This window comes from Nuphar pumila, chromosome 8, assembly GCF_984573655.1.
Source record: "Nuphar pumila chromosome 8, dmNupPumi1.hap1.1, whole genome shotgun sequence".
Lineage (NCBI taxonomy): Eukaryota > Viridiplantae > Streptophyta > Magnoliopsida > Nymphaeales > Nymphaeaceae > Nuphar > Nuphar pumila.
This window is the reverse complement of record NC_143256.1, coordinates 50,321,835-50,331,659: the sequence shown is the minus strand read 5'-3', so window position 1 is coordinate 50,331,659 and position 9,825 is coordinate 50,321,835. Positions and strand designations below refer to the sequence as shown.

Here is a 9,825-nt window from a genome sequence, read left to right as displayed (position 1 = left end):
GTTCTCTACATGCCAGCTTGATAACCAAGGGAGTCACCGCGGAGATCATCTTGTACCAAGAAAAGAAGTGATGAGTATTTTGATTTTGAATTACTTGTTTGTCAACTAGACAATGTATCTGCTATATCTGTTCTGCTTTCTCACAGGGAAAAGATCAAAATTCAGGAAATGTGACTTTTCAATGGTAATATATGAGCGTGAAGATGGTTTACCCAAAGTGACTGTCTACAATCTTTCGGCTGCTGGAAAAGTGACAGAATGACTTCAAGATGGTCCAGTCATTGAATTTATAGATTAAATATATGGCATGGATTCTATAGACTTACAGTATAATTATCACATATTAAGGTCTTTGTCATTCCTTTTCACTGGAGTACGTCTATAAAAATTGAAGGGTCTTCCCCAGCAAAATTTGGAGACTCGGAACCAGAATCCTGTAAATTGCCGAATTTCTCAGTCAGGAACAACACCTCCATCATGTTCTAATGTGCATGAGAAAACCTCAAAGAAGGGTGTTGGAAGTTGTGAGGAAACATATTGCATCATGCTTGTCAGAACTTACATCTATGCGTGAATCATCAGGGTTCCTTGTCAGTAATGCATATGGGTCATCTCAAGTGGATGTTGAAGATAGAACAACAACATCTGGTGGTCAGCCTGTTGGTTTTGATGCTAACTTAAATACTAAATTATCAGCTCTCACACCTCCACGTGCTATAAATATTCTCAGCTGGAAAAAGGCTCTTGAGTACTTTGAAAGGCTACTACAAGATCTAGATGTAATATGTTCTTTCTCTTTAGATCCACATAGTGAAGACGTTCTTCGATTTGTGGTCCAATTCCAAAAGTCTCAGCCTGATTTGGTTGCAAGAGCTCATCTACAGCTTCTGCTGGTTCATGATGGGAAGTTATATGGGCGAGATCCTTTCCATGAAGTGATCTCTCGGGCTACAGCATTGCCTCACATAACGAGGAGTATAGAGTTGCAAAAGCATGAATTTGTACAACGTTTGGGACAGCTGCTAGTCAGCTTGCTCAAGATTCTTTGCACAAATGTTGCATGGCAAAGGCGTAAGCTTGGAAAGATCTTGCAAGATTGGAGTATCTTTTTGGGACAGCTGGAGAGGAGTGCTTCAAGAGAATCTGTAGATACTTTGAATGCGCCAATTGAGGAGAATTCATGCATGGACCTAGCAGCAAGTCTTGCTAATTGGAATGAAGAACATATTTACTGGATTGTTGCCTGTTTCCTTATGCTTGGATTTGAGCTGGAACTCTATTCTCCTAGTGAATACTGCATGATTTATTGGCATCTTTACATTATATTCATCAAACTGATGGAGAAAGTTCAACTCAGAATATCTCAAAACACTGATGCATGTGAGTGTTGTCTGTATTAAGTATTTATTTAAAATTTTCTTTCACCACCCTGTACCTACCCTGATGCAGTTATTGTTTTAAACATGCATGGACTTCTTGTGCTGATTGTTCCCATTATCTGTATTTTTTTTTCATTTATGCAACTTATGTTAAGCTCTGGAGGCCATGCCTTGCAACAAACATGAGCCTTTTGTGTTAGTTGTAAGTTTTTTTTTTGGATCTATCTTGTTGCTTTCCAACAACATGATTTTCATCCCTTTATATTATGAGCTAAGATCAAATGAAATTGTTGGATTTTATGGTTGATCACTTTTAGCCAACGATGGATGTTTAGGTTTGAATCCGAGATGGGTCTATCCCCAGATTAACCGGTAGAAAGAAAAGGCAAATGATTGAAGTCATGGGTTTGGCTGATATGTGCATAAGGATATAAATTTTTTATGTTTTGCTAACAATTTTGTTTTTTTTTTATTACATCTGCATGTTGTGGGGACTTTTTTTTGAACCATATTTTTTGGGAATTTTAGTAGCATGGATGTACCAGCTGCATTTGGTTTATATGGTTCACCTGCTTTGGTCCATACATGATGTTTGGATATTAAAGTTGCTCCGTCATAGCTGGAATCTTTTGGGTTTGAATCTAACATTGAGCTGTCTCCCAGATTGATCGTTAAAAAGGAAAAACAAGAATGAAGCCATGCATGTATTTGAAAATTATGTTAAGTATATGCATTTTTTGTTTTTTATATTGATTGCTAAATATTCTTTTTTTTGCATCAGCTTGAGAAGACTCATTACCTCTATTTGAGTTGGTTTTGAGCTTTTTAGTTGATCTTTTCTCCTTAGGCATATTCCCTTAAGAACTCTAATGATAAGAAACTTGAACTGTTGTCATTACCTATTTGTTTTCTATTCATGAAGAGTAATGTGACTGTATAGGATTGTTTTTGTAAAGAGAGTAGAACCACCAAACGAGAGCAAATGTCCACCAAAGTATCCAAATGGATAAACACAAACACCTGTATCTATCACTTTACCTTACCCACATTATGTTCACTTCTTCATATGCATGTACTATTGTATTTGTTGCCTTTACAACTGCCTTTTACACTCTCAGCATCCATCCCACTAAAACCTATGAATCCAATTCATTGACCTCATTCAACTCAGAAAATCCCCCACTTACATGTAGGCTAGTAAACCTACCAGCAAGAAGATGTTATTTTTCATCCTTTTCAGGCAAAGGTAATGAGAATGTTGTCAGCCAAATTACCTAGGAGGAGACGGTTGAAAGACATACGATTGCCTCATTAACAAATTTCATAGGAATCAGGCTCTCTGTTGCAATTAGTGGATCCAATGGATATCGTTGGATCTGACCTTTCAAGAATTCAAATGCTAAAGGATGCAAAGATTGAGGGAGTCTAAGATCATTGTCTGTTTGATGTGAATGACAGCGGATCATCAAGAATTTGAATAGGAACTATAAAGACACTTGTTAGCTTGGGACTTCTAGGTAACTCCACTTATGCTTTCAATACACCATAGGATGATTCCCCTCCTTGTATATATTCTTTTGTTTATGCTAATTCATGTCTTGCAGGAAATATATGGAGATCATCATTTGTTTTCTAGAATTTAAGATTCTTATAAATTCTAGATTCCATATTTAGATATCAAATTACATCTCCAGTCTTAGATTTAGAATGAATGAGCATTATACATATCATGAACTGCTTATTTTTCATATCACTTTATCTTTTATTTCAAAAATTTCACAAATGGAAACACGAATGGCACGTGCACCATTCTAATAAAAGGTGACTAAATCCTAAGTTGATAATTTACATCAATGGCCATAGTCAGGATGTGAACAAAACTTAGGATTTTCATCTTTTATGGAATAACACTATATCCACACTGGACCCTTTTCAAAAATTGTCATATTTTTCCTTAAATATTTTCTTCTTTTATCAGAGTTTAACTTAAAATTAACTCAAAATATATATCAATGGTCATAGTCAGGATATATTGAGAGTTAACTTCATTTTAAACTCTATAAAAGCACCAAAATATGTCTTATTCTTCACCTGAATTTAAAAATAAATTATTATATAATAGATTCAATGACCATAGTCAAGGATGTATTATATTTTCAATCTTATTTTAAATTCATTTAAAGAATAAGATATGATTTTCAAATTCAATTTCAAAATTTTTAAATTCATTCATCATTTAGGATAGAACAACATCATATTTTCAAGATTCTTTCTCCAAAATCCAAGTGATCTCAAATATCTTTCTTCAATCTCTATTTTAATTCATTCTTCTATCTTATTTTAAAGATTTAAATTTCGATTTCAATGTCCAATTTGACTTTGAAATTTCAAAATTCAATGTTATATTCATTCCTAAATTCAAGTCCAATTTCAAAGTTCAATTAAACTTTGAAATCTCTGATTCATATTCAAATTCAAAACCAAGTTTATCTTTTTATCTTCAAATTCAAAATCAAAGTTTGAGATTGATTCTTAATCTCAAAGCTTGCCCCTTCCTAAATTTTAAATTCAATCTGGGTTTTCAAAACCCAGATCCATCTTCAAAAGTCCCATTTGCACTTTCAAAATCCAAATCCAAAGTTAGATCCAAATTACACTTTGGATTTCAGACTTCAGATCCAAATTTCATTTAGGATCCATAATTCAATTCCATCTTGAATCTCAGACTTCAGATCCAAATTTCATTTAGGATCCAGAATTCAATTCCATCATGAATCTCAGACTTCATATCCAAATTTCATTTAGGATCCAGAATTCAATTTCATCTTGGACCTCAGATTTCAAATCCAAATTCCATTTTAGGATCTAAAATTCAATTCCATCTTGGATTTTAGATTTTAGATCCAAATTCCATTCCAAATTTCGGATCCAATTCCATCTTGGATCTCAGATTTCAGATTCATATTCCATTTTAGGATTCAGACTGTGGATTCAAATTCTATCCTGATTTTTGGATTTCAAATCCAATTCCACTTTCAAATCCCATATGGACTTCTTAAATCTATTTCTATTTTTACCATTTGGATTGCTCAAGTCCAAATTCCATCCTGATTTCCAACCTTAAATCTAGAATTCAATTCCACTTTAAATATTCATTTCCTCTCTTAAATCCAGATTCAAAGTCCAATTTTTTACTTTGAAACTTCCTTTCTTTTCTTTTATCCCAGCTTCAAAATCATTTTTTTCAAAGTCCGATTTATCTTCCCAAAACTCTGATTATTTGAAAGACTTAGAACTTTAAGTCTCAAAATTCTAAGGTAGAAATCATCTCTTCACTCTATTTCATCTAAAAAACACTTGGGGATTTCAAAAACATTTTTCAAAAAGAGCATACATCCTCGCATTGCATAAGCATGATTCTTTGTGCATTTAGATTTAGAATAGATTCTTAGATAATCTTTTAGCAAAGCAAAAGGCATGAATTTGACCCTTGGTTCGATTACCCCTGGTAAAGGAGCCAGGAACGGTCGAACCTCGTACCGACGAGCGAATCCCGTCTCCCGATTTTTCCTGCAAATATTTCAAAACGGAGGCGAGTTATTTTCTTAAATATCTTCAAAATTAAGGTCAAGTGAGACCTTCGAAGAAGATTTCCTCTCTCTCTTTCTTTTCTTTTCTCTTCTCTCTTCTTTTCTGTCTTTTATTTTCTTCCTTCAAAAAGGAGGAAAATAGAGGTTGGAAAGGAAAAGGAGAAGGAAGAGAGAGAAACCACAAGAGAGGAAAAATTTTGCAATGATCACACAGACCTTGGGTGCCAAAGTGCAGTCTGAACCCACTTGGTTAGACCGAGACAAAGACCGAGGGAGAGACGATGGGTTTGGGCTATGTGCGAGCCCAAACAATCACACAACTCACCAACAAGGAAAGGGGGCAGGGTCACTGTCGGCCCTTTCACCAACAGTGGGTGTTGCAACTGAGCAGACCACACCCATCCCCAAAACGCCAAATGAAGAGAACGAGAATCCAACTTCTAAAATGATGAAAGCGAAAAAGATGCTTATTCCAAAAATCGTAAATCAAACATGCAATACGAGTTATTGTACATCTAATCCACCAAATGAAAAACCTATATGCATGTAAACACCCCAAATTTTTCAAAAGTTTGTAAATATTCCCTTTTTACCCTTTATCTTCATTTTTGGGTAATTGAGTCACTTTTAAATATAAATCCCATTTTATTTCTCAAGTTTTCTGAAATTAAATTCATTTTGTATATCTGACTCAATTTCAGATCTGGATCCAGATAAAAGATCCAAATCTGAGCTTCGTTGTCCAATATTTAAAATCAAATTTTTGAAATTTCCAAACCAACTTTTTGAAAAGCTCAGACAGTTCATCCGGTATCCGTTTGGATCCATCGTGTTGTATTCCTCAAATTCAAGGTTTAAAACTCAAATATTTTCTCAAAACTCGGGTCCAAACTCATTTTCTTCCAAAATTGCTCAGAAAACCTTCCCTGTGTAAATCTTTTTGAAACTTTTGCAAAATTATTTTTAAAATCCTTAGTTTTTAGAATTTCATATTAAAATTCAAGAAAAGAACAAAAAAATAAAAAATAATGAAAGAAAAAAAAAGAAAAAAAAGAAATGGTTTTTAAGAGAAACCCGTTTTTGAAAAATCTTTTTATAGAAGACCTCTTTTTGGAAAATGTAAAACCCTTGCAAAACTAAATAGTTGAGTTAGGGTTTTGAGGGGGGACCCTTTCGAGTTTTCTCTATGGCCGACTCCCTCAGCCGCCTTCTCCCTTTCTCACTCTCGAACCCCCATGGCCAACCCCACCGATGGACCTTCCTCTCTTCTCCACCCTTTGATCCTCCATGGCCATCTTCCACCTTCGATCTCCACCGGCCCCTTCTCGAACCTTCGTCCCCCTCCTTAAGAAGGGCACGATGAGAAAACCCTAACCACCACGTTTCACCCCCGCACCCCTCTTCTTCCAAGCAGCAGACCCGTTTTAACCCCTCCATTTTACACTCTTCTCCTGGCTTCTTTTCCGATTTCTCGATCGATTGAAGAGAACTCTGCACGGAGCCAAGCAAGCCTGGTGCTCTCCTCTGATCGGCTGAAGGAATCATCCATCTTCAATCTTCCCCTTTCGACCATTTTCCACGCCTCTGTTTCTCCCTCTTCCCCTCTTTGCGTTTACTTTCTTCCTCTTCCCAGTTCTTTTCCTCCTTTCTTTTCAACTTAGTTGCTTACTTCTGATCGATAGAAGGAGTATCACATTATACTTGCATACGAGGCGTCGACACTCCTTCCTTGATTAATGAATCAACGAAATCAGGTGAAAAACTTCTTTTCTTTGTCAAATTTCTATTCACAACCTTCCTTGTTGATTTACCTTTTTATTTTTTTTTTCTATTATTTACTTTGAGCATAACTCGTAAGATCGGCCTGCATATAGTAGTGCCGATCTACGTTTTGCAACATTAACGGAATAATCCCATTCCGACAAATTCCTTCCCTCTCTTGCAATTTAGTCTTAATTTATTTTCAGTTACCTTTGTTTTACGCTCTTCGTTTTTTCTTTTCCTTTTTTTATTTTTATTTTTGTATGTTCGTCTCATTCACTATATTGCTTCATTACATTACTTTCTGTTGCATCTCGTTTTGGAGAAATAATTGCTTATTGCAAAACAGAAAAAGTTGCCTGAAAATGCTTTGATTAAGCCCTCTTTGTAATTAGGCCTACTATTGTTTTTTTTTTATCATACAACAACCTCGTTTTGTCCTCATCTTTATAAATAGCAGTTCTACAATCTCTCGGTCCCCTTTTCCACTATTAATTTCCATAACATAGTTACATCCAACGCTTGTAATTGAAGCTAACCTCATCCCTTTGCATTAGTTTATCTCTGCATTTATTCTCTTAATATCGGCATGTTTTAATGGGATATCATCCTGTATCATTGATTCAACCAAGTGCGTTGCTGAATCATCCTTGTTTTATATCCCTCATTTGTGTATGTTATATACCATTATAACAGGTGGTTTTACTCTGTATCATAGCATATCTGATTTTTTTTTCTTCTGCTTTTCTGTTCATCTTCACCATAGCACGCAAAAGAGCGTGGGTCTCTCTTGGATTTGCTAAAAGGGCTAAAACAACAGATTTTGACCGACCGTGCATCACTTGTGGCACGCCACTTCCTCTCTACAGTCCAGCACATTACCCTTGCACTACCTGCACTGCATCCCACAACACTGCCATGTAGTTGTAGTATTATATTGTTGCACACTGTATGATTTTCCCTTTGTACAAATATTATCTGATATGGTTGCACCCTCATTATAATTAGTATCCCATTCGTCATACACTTATATGACTTGATTGACAGCTGCTGCTTCGGAGATACTTACATCCGACATAGGGTGTACATATAAATATACAATCCCTTCTGTTTCTGTGTGTGCGCTATTGCTTTAATGCAGGCATATGTTCCGATCATTCCGATAGTGATATTTTTTTCCAACAAGTATGGTTGTTCAGCAGCATCAGCAAGTCTATAAAGTATGGTTCTTTTGTTGGGTGCATGAATGGTGCTTCCTTACATCACTGGCGAATAGTTGTTCTAATGGAAATTTGGAGTTGTATAAAATGCTTGGCAACTCATGTTCTTACCCTTTCACCTACCGAGTTGCTGCGTCTTCCCGAGGAGCTTATCAATATGTTCAGAACTCATGATGGACCAGTTGGTCTGATGACACTGGAAATGGATAGTTTTTATGGGAAGTTCACTTGCCAACTCTGCTGCAAATTCACATAAGGGTCAAAAATCCCTAACCCAGCCTCACTGGGAACTGACTCATAGAGGGAGTTGTCTTGTGTGATTTAACGTGTTGTGCCATCTGTATCTTTTAATGACTTTGTATATTTGTCAGAACACTAATCCTATCCTTTGTATTACAGGCTTCACTCTTCAGTCTTCTGCAACTACGAAGTCCTTCATCCTGTATGATTTCTTTTTCTTTTTTTTTACTAATTTTTTTTTATTGTTGGTTGGCATTACTGTTCAATTCCTCTAGTCATCGATATAGCATAGAAGTTACTTCCCTCATCCGCGGCAAGATATGCTCTTAACAATCCCGGGATCTATAAAACTTAGCATGATAACATTAATGTTACTAAATTTACAGTAGTTTGATTCTTACGCAATTGGAATTTCTTTTCATAAAACCCATCATATTAATGCTCATGTTATCTGTATTTTACAGCAGCTTAATCTTTCTTTTCATACAGTTTGGATTTCCCCAACAGTTGGCGTTAATGCTGGTTTTGATTTTAGCAGCTCGATGTCCATTGCAAGACTGGATATATATCAGTATATACAGTAATTTTATCTTTATTTGTGGGTGTTGGTTTTGGTCATAACAAAGTATATAACTGTCTGATATTAGCTTATAAGCTTATTTTGATCATAATAGAATACATATATGACTGGACACAACTGATTTCTTTTTGGGTTTACCTGCTTCATATCATAACTCAGCAGTGTTGATTTTATTCAGAGACACTAGATTGATTCATCATCACATTTTCATTGTTTAAATGGTCCCCCCTGTATGGTGAAAGCATGTTACTAATAAATTATACATTGATTCATGAAATAGAGGTCAAGTCACACCCCTGTCATTGGTCGTTTGCTGTTAATAACATCCCTTTCTGCAGAAACCAGTTTGCACTTGCAGGAATTAATGCACAGGAATAATAATTTTTTCTGTTTCTTTCACTACCAAGAGAAAATTGAGGATTGTTTGAGTTACAAGAACTGAGTCTCATTGGCTATTTCACATTTCCATGGGTCGTCTTATCATCTTAAACACTCATCGTGCATAGCATTTGCCGCAACATGTCACCAGTCCAACCCCTGTTCCATCCTCATCATCTCCTGCAAGATCCTATAACTCCACTCTAACCCATCGTAACCCCTTTGTTTTTTTTGTTTTTTTTTTATTAACATTGCATCTATTCGTTGCTCAAACAACTTCATACCTTCACTTGTATACAGATTTTTGTTGTCATTGTCACCTGCACCCAGCTGTAAACACCCCAAATTTTCCTCACTCATTCTCAAACAATCCTCCTCAGGCAATGCCAACCCTGTCAGGTCAGTGTAGGAGTCAAACCCCGAGTCAGTTTCAGAAAATCACCATTTTACCCATTTTCATTAGGAAAATTACCATTTTACCCCTAGGTCATCCCGGACCCCAGTCAGTTGGAGTCAACCAAGCTCATTGGTCAGTTCAAGACAATTAGAATATCAGTCATCTCAAGCTCATCTGAGCTCACAATGAACAAACCATTTTCATTTCTGACCATTCCTGCCAAAATGGGATCATTTCTTCAAAAATGAGCTCATTTCTCACTTGAATCCAAGCCAATTGT

The 9,825-nt window shown here is 35.9% G+C and overlaps 1 protein-coding gene across 1 annotated transcript; it reads left to right on the top strand.

The window, feature by feature from the left end:
• Nucleotides 1-566: 566 nt before the first annotated feature.
• LOC149829931 (uncharacterized) lies at nt 567-1,400 on the top strand. The gene has a single exon (XM_090015342.1). It carries the CDS (start codon nt 567-569, stop codon nt 1,398-1,400), a length of 834 nt encoding a protein of 277 aa, XP_089871468.1.
• Nucleotides 1,401-9,825: the final 8,425 nt, after the last annotated feature.

Excerpts from the sequence above, each read along its gene's own strand:
- LOC149829931 (XM_090015342.1), top strand. The coding sequence starts at position 567 with ATGCGTGAATCATCAGGGTTCCTTGTCAGTAATGCATATGGGTCATCT.